Source organism: Lepidochelys kempii, chromosome 18, assembly GCF_965140285.1.
Source record: "Lepidochelys kempii isolate rLepKem1 chromosome 18, rLepKem1.hap1, whole genome shotgun sequence".
Classification (NCBI taxonomy): domain Eukaryota; kingdom Metazoa; phylum Chordata; order Testudines; family Cheloniidae; genus Lepidochelys; species Lepidochelys kempii.
Window position 1 is genome coordinate 6,132,445 of NC_136397.1, and position 20,745 is coordinate 6,153,189.

A 20,745-nucleotide genomic window follows, 5' to 3' on the forward strand; every position below is an offset into this window, starting at 1 on the left:
GTCCAGCGAAGGGCAACAAAAATGATTAGGGGTCTGGAACACATGACTTATGAGGAGAGGCTGAGGGAACTGGGATTGTTTAGTCTGCAGAAGAGAAGAATGAGGGGGGATTTGATAGCTGCTTTCAACTACCTGAAAGGGGGTGCCAAAGAGGATGGATCTAGACTATTCTCAGTGGTAGAAGAGGACAGGACAAGGAGTAATGGTCTCAAGTTGCAGTGCGGGAGGTTTAGGTTGGATATTAGGAAAAAGTTTTTCACTAAGAGGGTGGTGAAACACTGGAATGCATTACCTAGGGGGGTGGTAGAATCTCCTTCCTTAGAAGCTTTTAAGGTCAGGCTTGACAAAGCCCTGGCTGGGATGATTTAATTGGGGATTGGTCCTGCTTTGAGCAGGGGGTTGGACTAGATGACCTCCTGAGGTCCCTTCCAACCCTGATATTCTATGATTCTATGATCCTATGATTCTGGGCTGAGAAGCTGCAGATGACCGTATACAGAGCTGGTTGCTGAATCAGTGGATTTGAAACGTTTCTTGGGGATGGTTCAGTTTTGCCGAAGTTCTGACTTTGCCCAGGCAGGTTTTGAAAGCTGCCGAGTTCCCCACCAGGTTCACCTCCTGGGTCCTCAGCAGCCTGCCTGCCAGGTTGCTGGGGGGGCCCGCACTTCCAGATCCCATGGCTCCAGGAAAGCCTGCCCCACCCCTGCAAAGACTGGGGAGGCTGGGAGCTGAGGGTTTTAGAGATGCCTGTTTTGGATCTTGTGGTGCAGTAAAGGGTGCTGGGAGTCTGAGCGGTATCTGTCTGTGCAGGAAGGGAGGGAAGGTCCATGCAGAGCCAGCACCCAGAAGTCATAGAATCATAGAATATCAGGGTTGGTTCCAGATGTTCCAGACCCCTAATCATTTTTGTTGCCCTTCACTGGACTCTCTCCAATTTATCCACATCCTTCTTGTAGTGTGGGGCCCAAAACTGGACACAGTACTCCAGATGAGGCCTCACCAATGTCGAATAGAGGGGGACGATAACGTCCCTCGATCCGCTCGCTATGCCCCTACTTATACATCCCAAAATGCCATTGGCCTTCTTGGCAACAAGGGCACACTGACTCATATCCAGCTTCTCATCCACTGTCACCCCTAGGTCCTTTTCCGCAGAACTGCTGCCGAGCCATTCGGTCCCTAGTCTGTAGCGGTGCATTGGATTCTTCCATCCTAAGTGCAGGACCCTGCACTTATCCTTGTTGAACCTCATCAGATTTCTTTTGGCCCAATGCTCCAATTTGTCTAGGTCCCTCTGTATCCTATCCCTACCTGCCACCGTATCTACCACTCCTCCTAGTTTAGTATCATCCGCAAATTTGCTGAGAGTGCAATCCATACCATCCTCCAGATCATTTATGAAGATATTGAACAAAACCGGCCCCAGGACCGACCCTTGGGCCCCTCCACTTGATACCGGCTGCCAACTAGACATGGAGCCATTGATCACTACCCGTTGAGCCCGACAATCTAGCCAACTTTCTACCCACCTTATAGTGCATTCATCCAGCCCATACTTCCTTAACTTGCTGACAAGAATACTGTGGGAGACCGTGTCGAAAGCTTTGCTAAAGTCAAGAAATAATACATCCACTGCTTTCCCTTCATCCACAGAACCAGTAATCTCATCATAAAAGGCGATTAGATTAGTCAGGCATGACCTTCCCTTGGTGAATCCATGCTGACTGTTCCTGATCACTTTCCTCTTGTGTAAGTGCTTCAGGAGAGATTCCTTGAGGACCTGCTGCATGATTTTTCCGGGGAGTGAGGTGAGGCTGACTGGCCTGTAGTTCCCAGGATCCTCCTTCTTCCCTTTTTTAAAGATTGGCACTACATTAGCCTTTTTCCAGTCATCCAGGACTTCTCCCGTTTGCCACGAGTTTTCAAAGATAATGGCCAGTGGCTCTGCAATCACAGCCACCAATTCCTTTAGCACTCTCGGATGCAACGCATCCAGCCCCATGGACTTGTGCACATCCAGCTTTTCTAAATACTCCCTAACCACCTCTTTCTCCACAGAGGGCTGGCCACCTACTCCCCATGCTGTGTTGCCCAGTGCAGCAGTCTGGGAGCTGACCTTGTTAGTGAAGACAGAGGCAAAAAAAGCATTGAGTACATTAGCTTTTTCCACATCCTCTGTCACTAAGTTGCCTCCCTCATTCAGTAAGGGGCCCACACTTTCCTTGGCTTTCTTCTTGTTGCCAACATACGTGAAGAAACCCTTCTTGTTACTCTTAACATCTCTTGCTAGCTGCAGCTCCAGTTGTGATTTGGCCCTCCTGATTTCATTCCTACATGCCCGAGCAATATTTTTATACTCTTCCCTGGTCATTTGTCCAATCTTTCACTTCTTGTAAGCTTCTTTTTTATGCTTAAGATCCGCAAGGATTTCACCGTTAAGCCAAGCTGGTCGCCTGCCATATTTACTATTCTTTCGACACATCGGGATGGTTTGTCCCTGTAACCTCAATAGGGATTCCTTGAAATACAACCAGCTCTCCTGGACTCCTTTCCCCTTCATGTTAGTCCCCCAGGGGATCCTACCCATCAGTTCCCTGAGGGAGTCAAAGTCTGCTTTCCTGAAGTCCAGGATCCGTTTTCTGCTGCTTACCTTTCTTCCCTGTGTCAGGATCCTGAACTCGACCAACTCATGGTCACTGCCTCCCAGATTCCCATCCACTTTTGCTTCCACTGATAATTCTTCCCGGTTTGTGAGCAGCAGGTCAAGAAAAGCTCCCCCCCTAGTTGGCTCATCTAGCACTTGCACCAGGAAATTGTCCCCTACATTTTCCAAAAACTTCCTGGATTGCCTGTGCACCACTGTATTGCTCTCCCAGCAGATATCAGGATGATTGAAGTCGCCCCTGAGAACCAGGGCGTGCGATCTAGTAGCTTCTGCGACTTGCCGGAAGAAAGCCTCGTCCACCTGATCCCCCTGGTCCGGTGGTCTATAGCAGACGCCCACCACGACATCACCCTTGTTGCTCAGGCTTCTAAACTTAATCCAGAGACTCTCAGGTTTTTCTGCAGTTTCATACTTGAGCTCTGAGCAGTCATACTGCTCCCTTACATACAGTGCAACTCCCCCACCTTTTCTGCCCTGCCTGTCCTTCCTGAACAGTTTATAACCATCCATGACAGTACTCCAGTCATAGAATCATAGAATCATAGAATATCAGGGTTGGAAGGGACCCCAGAAGGTCATCTAGTCCAACCCCCTGCTCGAAGCAGGACCAATTCCCAGTTAAATCATCCCAGCCAGGGCTTTGTCAAGCCTGACCTTAAAAACCTCTAAGGAAGGAGATTCTACCACCTCCCTAGGTAACGCATTCCAGTGTTTCACCACCCTCTTAGTGAAAAAGTTTTTCCTAATATCCAATCTAAACCTCCCCCACTGCAACTTGAGACCATTACTCCTCGTTCTGTCATCTGCTACCATTGAGAACAGTCTAGAGCCATCCTCTTTGGAACCCCCTTTCAGGTAGTTGAAAGCAGCTATCAAATCCCCCCTCATTCTTCTCTTCTGCAGGCTAAACAATCCCAGCTTCCTCAGCCTCTCCTCATAACTCATGTGTTCCAGTCCCCTAATCATTTTTGTTGCCCTTCGCTGGACTCTCTCCAATTTATCCACATCCTTCTTGAAGTGTGGGGTCCAAAACTGGACACAGTACTCCAGATGAGGCCTCACCAATGTCGAATAGAGGGGGACGATCACGTCCCTCGATCTGCTCGCTATGCCCCTACTTATACATCCCAAAATGCCATTGGCCTTCTTGGCAACAAGGGCACACTGCTGACTCATATCCAGCTTCTCGTCCACTGTCACCCCTAGGTCCTTTTCCGCAGAACTGCTGCCTAGCCATTCGGTCCCTAGTCTGTAGCTGTGCATTGGGTTCTTCCGTCCTAAGTGCAGGACCCTGCACTTATCCTTATTGAACCTCATCAGATTCATCATGTGAGTTATCCCACCAAGTCTCTGTTATTCCAATCACGTCATAATTCCTTGACATCACCAGGACCTCCAGTTCTCCCTGCTTGTTTCCAAGGCTTTGTGCATTTGTATACAGGCACTTGAGATAACCTGCTGATCGCCCCTCATTCTCAGTATGAGGTAGGAGCCCTCCCCTCACAGACGTTCCTGCCTGTGCTTCCCCCCGGTATCCCGCTTGCCCACTTACATCAGGGCTTTGGTCTCCTTCCCCCGCTGAACCTAGTGTAAAGCCCTCCTCACTAGGTTCGCAAAGATGCTCTTCCCTCTCTTCGTTAGGTGGAGCCCATCTCTGCCCAGCACTCCTCCTTCATGGAACACCATCCCATGGTCAAAGAATCCAAAGCCTTCTCTCCGACACCACCTGCGTAGCCATTCATTGACTTCCACGATTCGACGGTCTCTACCCAGGCCTTTTCCTTCCACGGGGAGGATGGACGAGAAGACCACTTGCGCCTCAAACTCCTTTATCCTTCTTCCCAGAGCTACGTAGTCCGCAGTGATCCGCTCAAGGTCATTCTTGGCAGTATCATTGGTGCCCATGTGGAGAAGCAGGAAGGGGTAGCGATCCGAGGGCTTGATGAGTCTCGGCAGTCTCTCCGTCACATCGCGAATCTTAGCCCCTGGCAAGCAGCAGACTTCTCTGTTTTCCCGTCAGGGCGGCAGATAGATGACTCAGTCCCCCTGAGGAGAGAGTCCCCAACCACCACCACCGCCTCCTTCTCTTGGGAGTGGTGGTCATGGAACCCCCAACCTCAGGACAGTGCATCTCATGCCTTCCAACCAGCAGAGTCTCCTTCTGCTTTCTCCCCCCAGACGTATCATCTGGTCCACTCTCCGCAATGGTACCTGTGGAGAGAACATGAAAACGGTTACTTACCTGTGTCTGCGTTGCTGGTACCTGGACATTCCCCCTTCTTCTTCTGGAGGTCACATGTTGCCAAGCTTCTTCACTGGCCTCTTGGCTCTGCTGTGCAACCTGCTCTATATCTTTAGCGCTTTGTGCCCGTAGAAGCATATCCTGACTTTTGTCCAGAAAATCCTCAGATTCTCGTATGCAACGCAGGGTCGATATCTGTTGCTCCAGACCTTCGATCTTCTCTTCCAATATGGATACTAGCTTGCACTTTGTACAGAAAAAGTCGCTTCTGTCCTGTGGAAGAAAGACAAACATGGCACATCCAGTGCAGGTCACAATAGCTGAACCCCCCCCCCATATCACCTTCCTACTATGAGCTTCCTCAGAGAAGCTGGCAAGATGTAAGCCTCACTGGGCTCACTCCAGGCGAACTCCCAGGCAAACTCCTGCTGTGTCCTGCTTTGCTGGTTCGCTGCCGCTCAGCTGGTTCGCGGAGCTCTGGCTATTTTTAAACAGCCAGGCTTCCCTGAAACAAACAAACAGACACTCCTAATACCCGCCCCCTGCAGGCTACCACCCAATCAGGCACTCGCTCAGGCTTTCAAACTGCCCTCCCAGCAAACACACACTCGGATGCTCACTCAGCAAACACGCACTCGGATACTCACCAATCCCAGATTTCCTTCGGGATGTTAGTGCAGAGGATGCTGTCTGAGAGTCTGGGGAATACCAGGGCTGCTGGGGCCTTGGGTACTGCTGTGTTGGGAGTCTCCCCATTGGGCTGTCTCAGAAGGCGCAGGCAGAGGGCTGCTTGAGTGTGCGCAGCCTGCTCAGCTGGCTGCTCTCCTGCCCCCACTCACTGTTGGCTTGTGACTGGAGGTGGCAAAGGGCCAGTGCAAGCTGCCCTACGTGGCTTCTGTGCTGGAGGAATGGTCCCGCAGTCCCTTGCCTCACGTGTTTGGCCCCAACATGTCCAGGCGGTGGTGTGACAACAGTCGAATGGAGAGCATCTGATTTACAACAGGGAATTCACCATCTACAGTAATATGTCCTTTGTAGTGCCAGCCCCCTGCTTCCCTGGGACTTGTGTAGAGCCTCAGGCATAGAATTCACAAGCATGACTTTTTCTGATAAAAACTAATCCCCTAATAGCCAATGGTTCAGGCCGTGGAAATCCTGGCCAGGAGAAATAGACAGGATTAGCCGGGGGACAGGAGCCTCCTTGCCCCCACTGGGGATGCAGCAGCTTGGCAGTGACCACAGATGGTTCCTGTCCGACAGCCAGCCATGCAGCAACTTGTGTGAAATGAGCTGCTGGCCCCAGTCCTAGTGGGAAGGTCCTGGGTGCCCACACACAAAATCTTCACCATTGGCACTAACTTGCCATCCTTGTTGGCACTCCCCTTAGAGACGCTAAAGAGCAAAAGCCCGGCTGTCTTAGAGAAGGATCCCTTGGGATGGAGCTGAGGTACAATATGATGCACAGCCCAGGCAGCTTCCATCAGATTCATGTATGTGATGGCAATGGGACCCATCAGAATACACAGACGATAATAAACATGAATACTAATGTAATGTTTTCCATAAAGAGACCTCAAAGTGCCTTGCAAACAAAGGTCAGTGTCATGATCCCCATGTTACTAATGTGAAAACTGAAGGACCAAAATGTGATGAGAGAGAGAGATGACATAAGAACAGCCACACTGGCTCAGACCAGCGGTCCTTCTAGCCCAGTGTCCTGTCTTCTGACAGTAGGCAGTGCCAGGTGCTTCAGAGGGAATGAACAGAACAGGGCAATTATCGAGTGATCCATCCCCTGTAGTCCGCTCCCAGCTTCTGGCAGTCAGAGGCATAGGAACACCCAGAGCATGGGGTTGAATCCCTGACCATCTTGGCTAATAGCCATTGCTGAACCTATCCTCCAGGGCCGTCAGTCCTCCACCTTCCATCAGCAACAAATTCACGTCATTTGTTGCAGTTCAGTGATTTGCAGAGCTCTGAACATGGGAATGAGCTGTTAGTCGTCAGTTCTGAATATAGAGTGTGGCATAGACCATCTTGGGCATACTGCAGCTACCTAATAGGAAGTGCAGAGGCTAGGAGAAGTAGGCTAGGGAGAGACTTAGAGACAGACAAAGTACCGGGGCTCTGAGTGAGAGACAAAATCCAGTTTAACCTGTTACATTTCTGTAGTATCATAGAATCATAGAATATCAGGGTTGGAAGGGACCCCAGAAGGTCATCTAGTCCAACCCCCTGCTCGAAGCAGGACCAATTCCCAGTTAAATCATCCCAGCCAGGGCTTTGTCAAGCCTGACCTTAAAAACCTCTAAGGAAGGAGATTCTACCACCTCCCTAGGTAACGCATTCCAGTGTTTCACCACCCTCTTAGTGAAAAAGTTTTTCCTAATATCCAATCTAAACCTCCCCCACTGCAACTTGAGACCATTACTTCTCGTTCTGTCATCTGCTACCATTGAGAACAGTCTAGAGCCATCCTCTTTGGAACCCCCTTTCAGGTAGTTGAAAGCAGCTATCAAATCCCCCCTCATTCTTCTCTTCTGCAGGCTAAACAATCCCAGCTTCCTCAGCCTCTCCTCATAACTCATGTGTTCCAGTCCCCTAATCATTTTTGTTGCCCTTCGCTGGACTCTCTCCAATTTATCCACATCCTTCTTGAAGTGTGGGGCCCAAAACTGGACACAGTACTCCAGATGAGGCCTCACCAATGTCGAATAGAGGGGAACGATCACGTCCCTCGATCTGCTCGCTATGCCCCTACTTATACATCCCAAAATGCCATTGGCCTTCTTGGCAACAAGGGCACACTGCTGACTCATATCCAGCTTCTCGTCCACTGTCACCCCTAGGTCCTTTTCCGCAGAACTGCTGCCTAGCCATTCGGTCCCTAGTCTGTAGCTGTGCATTGGGTTCTTCCATCCTAAGTGCAGGACTCTGCACTTATCCTTATTGAACCTCATCAGATTTCTTTTGGCCCAATGCTCCAATTTGTCTAGGTCCTTCTGTATCCTATCCCTCCCCTCCAGCGTATCTACCACTCCTCCCAGTTTAGTAATAGTTTAATAGAAGCAACCCTAAGACTCCCAGCTTCCTCGAGAAAGCTCTGCAGATGCATGTTCAGCGTGTGGGTTTGTTCTGTGTCTGAACAGGGTTCCTTACTGGCCTTTATTGTGTATTTGTTTTTATTCCAAAGGGACATTCTGCGAGTCGGGGTCACTTTAGCAGGCCATCAGAAGAAAATTCTGAACAGTATCCAAGTGATGCGAGCACAGATGAATCAGATCCAATCTGTGGAGGTTTGATGTTCACACGTCCTCACACTCCTCTTCCTCAAGGCCCTTCTCCCCTTTGCCCCTGTACGTCCAAGCTCCAGTTCTTGAGTGTTCTGCATTCACCAGAGACAGGCAGCTGCTCTAAGGATCATGGCAACAGGAAGAAACATCCTGACAACAAAAGGTTGCCAAGAGCTTCTAGAATTTAAGCAATGGAAAAAGGGAACAAGGAAGACAAATATTTTGGGGGAAACTATGAAATATTTTTTAAAAATAATAATAATAAAGCAATGACATTTTTGAAAAGGGCTCTGAGATCCACAGGAGTCTCCAAAGGGAGATAAAAGAGCAGATCCTTTCATTTTCTTCCTGCACAAGGCTGCTTCAGCAGGCCTCAGACACCTCTGGAGCAAAGAGACTTTGTCAAGGAGATGAAAGCCAAGTGAAGACATGGGAAGCGCTCCTCCGTTTCTCCCTTGGGATGGTGACTCTGGGGTTATCCTGCAGCCAGCAGTCATCCCCGAAAGCCCCCAGCTGGCAAATCACAGGGAGAGAGAGAGAGCTGAGAAGTTCTTGCCATGTAATGGACCAAGCGCATCTGAAAAGTGGCAAACTTTTGCAAAGCTGAAGATTTTTGTAAAATAAACAAACTGAGACAAGAAGATTCTTTTTTCCTGCAGATGAGAAGGAACCTTGAACCCACTGGGAGTGGGGGATGGGGAAACCAATCCTTTTTAGAGCTCTTATTTTCGCTTGACATGGAACGGTTTAGTGAGTGACGCGTTTTCCAGGGGGTCTTCCCATCCACCTCTCCAATGGCATCATTGTCTCATACATATCATATGCACAAGACTTTTAGTGATCGCCTCACTAGTTGCCAATGACCTTTTCTCAGAAGACTTCCCAAGTACAGTATGTAGTAGTTTTTGATTACAAATGCTGACGTGTCCATTTATTTTTCTGTTGTCGTTGTTTGGAAATTTGTCCTTTGACCTTGTTTGTTTACAACAATTTGTGGTTTGGGGGATGGATTTTGTTTTTTGGTTGGTTGGGTTTTTTTATGAAAAGGAACTGACATTTCCAGGCTTCGTATCTCTCCAGAACTTGAACCTTCTCCCTGTGGAAGGAGAATTGCAGCTTACTGACTAGACAATACGCCAAGGGCAAGATTTTTTATATTCACATTTCCTCCTGTTTGCTTGTTAGTTATTTTGTAATTTCCATTGCCTGACAGCTGTTTCTAGCTGCTGGGTGTCTGGCTGAAATAACCACCTGCCCAGCTGGGGCTGCTGCTGCAGGGCAGGGCAGGGTTATGGAGGGGTTTGTGGATGGGGAAAGAGGGGTCATTCCACAGCTCATGATCAGAGCCCTTTGGAGACGCAGGACTGTTTAGGGAGGTGAGACCCGAAGAGTTATGCTGATCCTACCAGCTGTGAGAAAAGAAGGGGAGGGGGGATGCACTAAGGGCAGCCGCCAATATCCTGGCAGAAGGTTTCTCAGAGTGGGGACGCTGTCACAGGCCAGGCTGTAAATCATTCACTGTGATACCTAATGCCGTGTGGCTGCTCTCTATGCACTCAGATGCTCAGCCCCTGCCTCAGGAGCTGCTTCACGTGCCAAAGGCTTCGTTCTCAGCCGCCACATCTAGGGGAGGCCAAAACAGCAAAAGCGAAAACTCGTGAACAAATAGGTCTGGCCAAGTGCCCACAGCAGGCAGGTTCCTCCCCAGACCAAACCAGCCGACCAGTCAGTCAGGGGGGTTATAAAGAACTGACACAGAGGCTTTAGTTACAGAACAAACCCCTGGACACTGGACAAATCGTAGGGCAGTGCATGAGCGCAAATGCTTGCATTTGCTCTTGGAGCTTTCATCATCCTGTGTCCTTCTGGGCATGTGCGGTATCACTCGGCATTCCTCAGGCTGCGCCCAGGGTCACCATGTCTTTCATGGAGGAACACCTTTGCTTTGCAGCAGTACAGGGCCTTGAAGACATGTTCACAGGGAGCTAGTCTGGATTATTTTCCAGTGGCTGAAGCCAAGAGGGCAAAGCGTGTGCTGTGAAGAGAATCCTATGTGTGGCTCACCCTCCTGGGTCACGCAGGCTTGTACTGGAGTCTTTATAAAATATGTAAAGCCCTGTACAAAATACTTAACGTTTTCCCCTTAAGATTTGACTGGGAGACAAAACATGGCTGAGAGACAGGTCCCAGTGAGCTTTGGGTCACCCCTCTGCTCGGCTCTGTTCTCTCTGGTGTGTTTGGTGCACAGCTACAGCAGCAGGAGCCTGAAATGCAAAGTCTGCCTCTCAAGGGTCCGTTCATCTGAAATGTGTCTAGACACTGGGGCTGGTTTTTACATGGCCTGATGGCCAAACAATCACTGGTATTCTGGGGACCTCTGTAACTGGGCCAGGCCGTAGTTCTCAGTGACCTCCGTGTCAATTCAGAGCAACTGCTCTGAAATGAATGGCACCGCTCCAGATTTCACGGAGAATAGAATTTGGCCAAGTCTCTGATGATTGGGGTGAGAAAGAAGCAATGGAAGCAGACTGAAGTAACGCCAGGCGTGCTTAGGCTCCTGGGGGCCCGGGAGTGTCAGCTGTCTGTTCTGCGTTCTGACACACAGTCCAGTCAGTCTTTATCTGTGTATTCAACTGGTGTGTGTGTAAACGGGCCCTGTGTTTAACAAGCAGCATACCTGAGAACTGTGTGATCTAGCGTTACAGGATTGGCACACAAGAGACAGTGTGTCAGCTGGAACATTCCTAGTGCTTGCCAGGGGCGTACTGGGAAAATGGAGGCCTCTCCGCACAGACTGTGATAGATGGGTGAGCAGAGCAGCAGAGAGAAATGCTTCCTTACTGCAGCTCTCTCTTCCACTGCAAGCGCTACATTTTAACACGGGAGAGCTCATCAGTGTCGCCCAAAGGTATCGGACGAGGCTGCTCAGTGCCATCCCCAGGGGACGGACGCACAGGGCTGTACTAAATCGTATAGCCATAGTCAGCCAGCTGCTATGTGAACAAGGAACGCTTTTGAGTGCGAGGAGAGCGGCCGCTGTAAAAAACCCACCAGCAAATTCCAATGGGGCAACCATCTGGAATGATCACATGATGCGCTTGCGTTGGCTTTCCCAGACAATGCTTGACTGTTCTGGGCCACCCATTACATGCTTCCATGAACTCAGTAGGAGTGATGGCCATGCTGCAGCCCTCACAGTCGGTCACCTTCGGACAGGGCTCTGGGGAGAGCTTATGATCGTGTCCACTGGGCGATGTTCTGCCTTGATGCACTAAACCTGCTCTTCACCCGCCAACTGGCATTATGCACATCTAACTGCCTGACCCCACCCACTGTGAAAGAAGGGATTGTACAGAGCAGTGGATGCCGGAGTTGGCCTGAGCGGTGGCAAGGCAAAAAGGTGCATCGTCATTTCTTCCCTGGACCAAAAATCACACAGTGTCAACCCAAGAAGTGCATGTTTTCTGATCTGTTAATGCCAGGCGTTACGGTGACCGCTTACCTGGGACGAGCGGAGAATGAGACAGAAATGGAAAGAACGAATAATGCACCATTTCTCTCTGCAGCTCTCCAGCTGAGAACATGAGGAGCCACCGTCCAACATTCCTCACCCGCCCCCTTGCCTGGTAATGCTTTCGGAGGTAGGGTCTGCTCCTAGGAAAGCAGAGAGCCACTGGGGTGACTTCAAAACAATTGCATTTCATGGGTGTAAAACATACTATTGTGAAACATTCTTATAGTGGCAAAAATCAGCTTCAAACAGAGAGCAGGTAACAAGTGAAAAAGTAACGTGGACACTGTGACACAATGGAGTGGGGGTGTGTATATCTTTTAGCAATTTCATCTTGCTGAGTTTGTCAGTCAGCTTGTTGCAATTTGGCTGTTCCCCTCCAGCCGTCCAGCCCAGCTTCCAGATCTAGGGTTTTCTTCCTCCAGCTTCTTACAGTCCATCTTCCGGCTGCTACAGCCTGCCTTGCATCAGTAATGATGGTGTCTGGCAGGAGAATTTAAGTTGGAATTCCAAAGTTATGTTGAAAATAGCAATAAAAATGTCAAGCAATGACCCACCCATGGTGTCGATACCATAACTGAGCAGCAAGGACCAGAAAGAGTAGGATGGAGGGTGCTGATGCCAGGGTACCAGAATCCCAAGGGTGTCATATTTAACAAGTTTCAAAGTAGCAGCCGTGTTAGTCTGTATTCGCAAAAAGAAAAGGAGTACTTGTGGCACCTTAGAGACTAATAAATTGGTTAGTGTCTAAGGTGCTACAAGTCCTCCTTCTCTTTATATTTAACAAGCAACTCTTAGCTTTCACCTCCAGCTCTGTAAGTTGAATTAATGGCTAAGAGCTACTTTGGAGTAAAAGAAAAATAAACTCGGAAGCACTTTCATTATAGCTCTGCCATGAGCACTTGCTTCCTCTCAGCCACAGTGGAGGATGGAGATATAGGGGCCGTTGGGGGTGGGTTCACCATTCAGGGATTCATCTTTTTGTCTCATGTCTCAAAGATAAGAAACTGTGGGCCAGATCCTCAATTGCTGTCAATAGACAAAACGCCATTGAAATCAAAGGGGCTGTGCCAACTTACGTCAGCTGAGGAGTTGCTCAGTTAGGTTCTTTATGTATTCTGAGCACTTACCCACCAAATAGTGACCAGTAACTTCCAGTACTGGGGCATCCCCAGGAGCTAGGTGCGTGTTGCTCACAACAGCATTAATTCATTGTATAGTATCAGTTAATTGTCGTAGTACACAAGTGAAAGGGCTGGTTCCTGCTCTCCCTTACACTTGTACACTAGGGTAGCCCTGGTGGCTTCACTGGACTAGCTCAGATTTACACCAGCGTAAGCAAGAGGAGACCCATTTGCAGTAGAGCAGATAAAGTAATCACCAGTGCAAGGCAAAGAGGAAAGCAGTGATCACCTTGTCACTTTCACAGTCACTGCATGGAAAACTATTGTAGAAGATCACAGTTTAGCTGGGATGGCAGGAGTAACCCGCAAGGCTGGATCCATCTAGAGTGTAAAACAGAGCCGGGGAAGAGGGAGGAAATCACCAGTATGGGGTTGTTCCAAAGGTGAGGTATTTTTACAGCTGAACGGAAGGGGGTGTTTTATCAATGTTTGGTCCTAAATGTGGCAGGAACGCATCCACCCATACGGCAGTCCATCTCTTGGGTCTGGGCTGTTCTGCCAGCAACAATGGATCACATCTGCTATAGAGGTTAGCTTCACTGGCCGTTCCTGGGGAAACACCCCAGAGAGGCTGAGGAGGGACAGCTTTTCCATTCCTCTCCTTTGCTCTGTATTCCGAAGGGGGCCTGTGTGGAGCCAGAGTCCTCAGATTTGGAGAGCTTGGTTGTGCCTGCTCCTGATTGCCTGCCTGAGATTGGGCATCAGAGGAAGCCCAATCTGTGGCGTCGTAATCATCTCCACAGCCACCAGCAGGTGCTGCACCCCAAAAGTCGATGCTGACTTGGGCGAGTGATGGTGCTGCAAGTTTCTCTCTCACACTGGTGTCCTTAGTAACAAATAATGTAGGGAGAGAACTAAAGGAAACCTACAGGGCAGGATGGCAAGCGATTTGGAGTATTTCGTAGGTCGTCTCTGGGGAGTGCAGGGGTGAAAGATGGTCATGGAGGCAAAGCCCATCCTTCACCCGTCACACAAGAGTGCCAATGCCTATCAAAGCGCAGCCCCTGGCGTGGGTGGGTCCCTGCAGAAGGGACTGGCCCATGTTTGCTTCTGTCCTATTGTAACCTGCAGCTCAGGGCATGAAAATGCAAAACGAGGCCTTGGGGGAATTCCTGAGGGAAGCAAGAAGCTGCCCTGTCAGTCTGTGTGTGACCTCCGTGGAGCTGGTCTGAGCCAGGGGCCCAGCCCAGAGGGCAGTGAGGGGGTAGTATTATCATTGTGTCTCTGATTGCTGCACACAGATATTTTCCTTTGGAATAGCTCTGTGTGCGCTTGTGCAGAGACCCCTGCAAGCTCCACGTGGCGAACCAGCTGCAAGCAGCGCCCCCATCTGGCAGGTTCATGCAGGTAATGCTGCGCTGTCCTGCAGGGGGTGATGGGCTCACCCTGCCAGCTGGGGAGATTTGAAGGCTCCAGGCCAGGCTGCTGGGAGGCGGTGAGTGCTGGGGTGGAGCTGTGAGCTGATCTGGCACTGAATGCCTCCCTGGGGGAGGAGCCAGGGAAGGAGTTAGGGGACTCCTCGCAGGGTGTCACTTCTGCCAGACCCCATCTGTAGCACCCTGCAAGGTGCTGTGAGGTAGAGAAGGGAAATGGTGCTGCGTGCCACCTCCTCCGTCTCCAGGGCAAAGGCTGGTGCCGTTTACATCCCCAGGCACTTTCTTGCATTTCCTTTTAGCTTTGACTGGTCCCGCTGCTAGGCAGTCTGAACGCCCACCTGCCCCTGTCATCACTCCAGCCAGCCAGGCACTGAGGTGCTACCCAGCTGGGTGAGGAGCCCTCCTTCATTAACTCTGCAAAGCCCTGGCACTGGGAGCGGTGGGTGGGAACAAACCTCGAGCTTTAACAGTGTTGCCAGCTCATGAGTTCACTGTGAGTCTCACAATATCTGGGTTTTTTTAAAGCCCCAGCTTCTGGAGTGCTGGGATTATGAGAGAATCTGGGCTTTCCTAAAAACAAAGGTGCAATTCCTAGTTTTTATCTGTGGAGAAGCATTGTGACAGGTCACCCCAAAGCCATGGAGAGAGACCCCAAAGCTGTGAAAGGGGACCTCAAAGGCACCACACTAGCAGGCAGAGCCAGACCCAGCCCTGAGCATTTATTCTAATCTCAGGATTGCTTAGGGCCCATCTCATCAGCTTTCACCACTTGGGACTGGCAGTGCCTGGGACCATAGTGCCCAAGGGAATTGGGCAGGGCGGGTGGGGCACCAGCCCAGGGAGTGGGCAGCACAGCACCCCCAAGCAGGCATAAAGGGGGTCTGGTAGGAAAGGGTTTTTCTTTTCTTTTTTTAAGGAAATAATTTCTAAGGGGTGAGGGCAGAGAGGGCCAGTCTGAGCATGAGGTGGGGCTCCCGGTCAGGGAAGGGGCGAGCAATTCAGAGTGACACCCCAACCCCCAGCCATTCTGACATGTCAGAACTATACAAGGGGCTGGGTAAAGCTGGACAACAAAATTCAACTAAACTTTTTTCCATTGAATAATGGGGTGCTCCAAGGAAACTTACTGGTTTCAAGAGAAATTTTGTTGTGAAGGTTTCTCAGGTCTAGGATCCAGCTAGATATGAGAGCGAGTGAGTGACACCCCAGAACAGCCAGTACCCCTCACCTAGCAGCTGGGAGAATCAGGCAGAACCAGGTTTGAAAACAGCTGTCCCACAGCCCAAGCAAGTCCCTAACTGCCATTTTATAAGGGGCTCATTTACATTCAGAATTGGAATTAAATCAAAATTCTAACCCCCGAAATGTCTTGCAAAGCGGAGTGGTTTTCTGCCCAGCCCAGTGTCTGAGGCTAACCATGAGTCTGGCTTCTCTGGGGGGGATCCTCTGCCACCGAGCTCCCTGCAGCTCTGGAATCAGCTCCAAACTTTTCTCTGCCTTGGTTAATTTCTCTTTATGGCCTCTCCTCCCTTTATAGAGCTACCACAGAGCACACAGATGTTGATGCAGTTCAGGCCAGGCCTGCACACCGCTAGGAAAGCGGATGGAAGAGTGAAGCCAGGTTGCTTTGCCCCTGACCCATAACAACCTCCGTGCCCTGGCTCCCTGTGCTGCCCATCCTCTCCGGGAGCAAGTTGCCCTGGATGACAGGTCTGCAAGGAAGCTTAAAGGGGTGTCAGGATAGCAGGGCTGATGCAGCTTGTTTTAAATATTATGCACCTGTTGGCCCTTCGCACCCACTGCTGTGCCACAGGGAGGGGCCCTAGCCCATCAGGCTCCCCATGGACAAATGAGCAGACTGTCCCAGCCACCTTGTAAACAGTGATCCATGTCCTTGGGAGATGAATTATTGAGCACTCCCAGCTCTGTAACATGGGCTTCTCCTGCGTGACCCCAGCACAGCTAAGCCCTCTTGCTTCCCCACCGCCTGGTCAGGAGCAGCGTGTGGGGAGCAAGCGTGCTGCAGGACTTGGTTAGTCCCAGCGTGAAGGATCCTGGGATCAGGCCCTGCATGCTCTTTACTGTGGGATGGGTCGGTGGAAAGGGCAGCTTGCTGGTCGAGCAAAGAAGCACAATCTGAGTGTATTTTCGGGAAGTGATGCAATCCGTTCCCTGAGCCCAGGAGAGTGGGGAGCCGTGCGAGTGATTTAATAGTTAAACCTAGGATTAGGTGTTAGGTCCCTGGGTCTTGTCCCGGCTCTGTGACCTCGTGCAAGTAATTTCTCCTCCCTGTGCCTCCAGAGTGCATTGAGCTTAGTTAATTAATCATGTTCTTTGCCATCTTCCATTTGATGCTTTAGAAAGGCAGAATATTGTACCTTGACTTGCTTTGTAGCAACCATCTTCTAGACATGAGCACCTTGCTTTGAGCAGCCACAATTCCTGCTGATCCCAGTGAGAGCTGGGTTTCAATGCACCTCTCAGGGCGAGGCCATCAGACTTGTCTTGAATGGTCCCTAGCAACTATTGCGGGCTCCAGGGGGCATCGTTGTTCTCTGGGATACAGGTGAGGAGCTCAGTGAAGGTGAGCAATAATTATGAGCCTCAAGACCTCAGTGTAACGTAGAGTGGGCTGGGTTGGGCGACTCAACGTCCTTTTCTGTAGCACTAGACACAGTCTCATATCTCAGTGCGCGTCTGAGAAACCGCAGAGAGCAAACATCCCTCTCCATTTACCAGAAAGGCAGCTATTGCGACCAATATCATTCCAGCAGAATCTGCAGCTGTCCCTGCTGCTGGACTTCTGCGCCCAGAGCCAGGGTTGGCAATGCAGAGGGGAAACTACCTGCCCTCATATAAGGAAATCCTTCAATGCATATCTAGATAACACCGTAGGGAGGCGAAGAGCCATACGGTAGTGGAAAGGCTGGCTGAGTGTAATGGCAATGTCTCTGCTTGCCTGTTAGCATCTACATTCAGCAGATGCTTCCATATGATCCGTACTATGCTGGGGATTTTCCCTTTCAAAGAGAGGTGCTGAATAGCTCTAGCCTGTGATATGTTTGAAAGGCTTACAAAGAGGTGCTGACATTATTCCGGAACAAGGTGTTTGTGGCTGAAAGTCCATTTTGCTGTGTTCCTAGTTCCTCTGTTGGCTCACAAGGTGGTTAATAGTCTTTGTTTCATCACAGAACCTTGTGGCTCAGTGTGCGAAGCCCTCATTGGGAGGGAGAGGGACCCTTCGACTGCCCAAGGCAAGTAACTAATCAGTGTTCCAGCTGCTCATTAGCCACCCAGCATTTGCCTCATGGAGTGACCTTGTATCTGGTGGGCCCAAGGGGAGTCCCAGTCCTGATTACTTGCTCTGTCTCGCCCTCGTACCTTGGCTGCGGCCCTGTGGACAATGTAATGGTTTTCATGACAGTATTTGTATTTTTTTAAACGTGAATGGGGAGATAGTGTGCAGGTCCTTGTAACACAGGGGTGTGTGTCTTCCATTCCGACCAGGGCTTCCCCTGGCTTCGTCAAATATCTTTGGATGTTCCTCAGAAAAAATAAAATAAAATAAATCGGATGTATTTATAAACGAAACAGAAACCTGCTGCTCCAATGCCTTTGTAGGAGTATTTTTAACACAACATTTTTTCAAAATAAATGTGAATTGTAACGTTTGAAGCATTTGCTCTTGGTTTTCCTTCCTTGCTCCTCTTCCAACTTTTGCCCTCCTCAGTAATATTGCTCCAGTGTAAATCCTGAACTAGGGAACCACAAAAGGTATTGGTCCCTTAGAGAGACACACACAGAATGACTGCATACTGCATGCCTGGGAAATATCCTTATGATCGATCAATAGATTAGATTAGATTAAATTAAAATTAGTAGCACCATGCCCTCGCCTAAGTGTAAAGTGATGTAGGCTGTTAATTTGACAAATTCTACTATTTTCTCTGCGACTTTTCCACAAACAGACTTTGATTTTCACTAATTTGTTTGTTACTCTGGAATGTGCCACAAACCCTTTATGAGAGTTTGAGTCAATGGATTGTTTGTAAACTAGTGACTTTGACAGCTCACTGTTCATTATTCCTGGTATGTGATTGACCATTTAAGTCACATGGAGGTTCTGCTTCCTGCTGGGATGGCTGAAACATTTATAAACAGCAGGAGGAAAATCAAGGAGAGCCCAAACGGTCTGAGTGGACACGTCTGACGTGAACCTCCACATGAAAAGGGCTGCATGTGCGGTCATGAGATTTCACTCTCCATCAACATCCCTGTAATCAACAAAAGTGGCCTGTACTAAAGTTCACAGTAAATTAGTGACAGGTTCACAAATTTAACAGAAGTGAATTCGCTGTTTTTATTTGATTGAATGCTCAGAAATAGTTCTCTGCAGCGTTCAGCTCACAGGAGAAATAATGCACACGCTAAGGCCTTTTCTACACTACAGAGTTAAGTCGTCTTAAATTACATCGACGCCGGTATGCTGCTTTAATTATATCAGTTGTACACATCCACACAACGCTCCTTGTGTCGGTGGAGTGAGTCCAAAGTCAGTGCTCTTGCATCAACAGAGAGCGCGTTGAATCGTGGGTAGCTATCCCACTGTGCAACTTGCCTCCCGCGGCCGCTGGGAGATCTGGGAATGGATCGCAGTGTATCACGAGGGCGTGCTCACCGTCCCATGATGCAATTCTTTCCATGCCATCGTTCCATGGACTTCCAACTTCACTTTGTGTCATTTTATATCAGTCCCTGTAAACTGTGCACCCACCATCTCTGCCTGAAAGCATGGATCCTGAACTGCTGGCCAGTCTGGTGATGAGTGTTACGAACACAACGCGGCTGGTCCTGCAGTATTTCATGAGCTGGGAAATAGAAAGTGAATCTGTATTGTCTGTCCTGCTGCATGCAATGGAAAGAAACAAAGATTGCTGCTAGCATTCACGGAGCAGCTGCACACAGTGGACTGTCTGTACTGGGCTCAGGAAACAAGCGCTGAGCAGTGGTTGTATCCTATGACTGGAGAATTGCAAATATAGTTCTTATATCTAAGAAAGGAAAAAATTATCTGGGAAACTACAGGTCCATTAGGTTGACCTTAATTGTATGCAGGGTCTTAGAACAAATTTTGTAAGAGAACGTAGTTAAGGACATAGAGGTAAATAGTAACTGGGCTGAAATACAACATGGTTTCACAAAAGGTAGATCGTGCCAGACCAAGCTGATCTCTTTCTTGTAGAAGATAACTGATTTTCTAGACCAAGGAAATGCAGTAGATCTAACCTACCTGGATTTCAGTAAAGCATTTGATACCATTCCACATGGGGAATTACGAGTTAAATTGGAGAAGATCGGAATTAATACAAGAATTGAAAGGTAGGTAAGGCACTGGTTATAGGGCACACTAGAAAGGGTCATTTTAAAAGGTGAACTGCGAGGTTGGAGGGAGGTCAGTAGTGGATTTCCTCAAGGCCTGGTACTGAGACCAATCATATTTAAAATTTTCATCAATGACTTTGGCATAAAACTTGAGTGTCCTAATAAATCTGCAGGTGACACAAATTGGGAGGTATTGCCAATATGAAGATCTGGATGACCTTGAAAACTGGAGTAATAGAAAAGGGATAAAATTTAATAGTGCAAAGTGCAAGGTCATGCACTTAAGGACTAACAACAATAATTTTTGCTATAAACTGGGGATTTATCAGTTGGAAGCGATGGAGGAGGAAAAAGACCTCAATGTATTGACAGGTTTCAGAGTAGCAGCCGTGTTAGTCTGTATCCGCAAAAAGAACAGTAGTACTTGTGGCACCTTAGAGACTAACACATTTATTTAAGGATAAGCTTTTGGGGGCTACAGCTCATTTCATCGGATGCACAGAATGGAACATATAGTAAGAAGATAGATAGATACAGAGAACATGAAAAGGTGGAAGTAGCCATACCAACTGTAAGAGGCTAATTAATTAAGATGAGTTATCAGCAGGAGAAAAAAAACTTTTGTAGTGATAATCAAGATGCCCAACTGCCTAACCCATTCCCGTGCTTCACCATCCTCCTAGTGAAATAGTTTTTCCTAATATCCAACCTAGACCTCCCCTACTGCAACTTGAGACCATTGCTCCTTGTTCTGTCATTTGGTACAACTGAGAACAGTCTAGATCTCTTTGAAACCCCCTTTCAGGTAGCTGAAAGCAGCTATCAAATCCCCCCTCAGTCTTCTCTTCTGAAGACTAAATAATCCAAGTTCCCTCAGCCTCTCCTCATAAGTCATGTGCTCCAGTCCCCTAATCATTTGTTGCCCTCTGCTGGACCCTCTCCAATTTGTCCACATCCTTCTTGTAGTGTGGGGCCCAAAACTGGACACAGTACTCCAGATGAGGCCTCACCAATGCCGAATAGAGGGGAATGATCACGTCCCTTGATCTGCTGGCAATGCTTCTACTTATACAACCCAAAATGCTGTTAGCC

General features: G+C 49.0%; 1 protein-coding gene across 5 annotated transcripts in view; it reads left to right on the forward strand.

The window, feature by feature from the left end:
• Window positions 1-20,745, forward strand: part of EPHB2 (EPH receptor B2) — a 288,949-nt gene that overhangs the window by 263,170 nt on the left and 5,034 nt on the right. For 4 of the 5 annotated variants that reach the window (XM_073316309.2, XM_073316310.2, XM_078849365.1 and 1 more), the window contains exon 16: window positions 8,101-9,134. The exons of the other annotated variant lie outside the window; for it this stretch is intronic. In XM_073316309.2, the coding sequence (XP_073172410.1) occupies window positions 8,101-8,209 (109 nt within the window). In that variant the 3' untranslated portion in view covers window positions 8,210-9,134. Of the gene's footprint in view, window positions 1-8,100; window positions 9,135-20,745 lie in introns of those variants that run through there. 5 annotated transcript variants of the gene reach the window in all.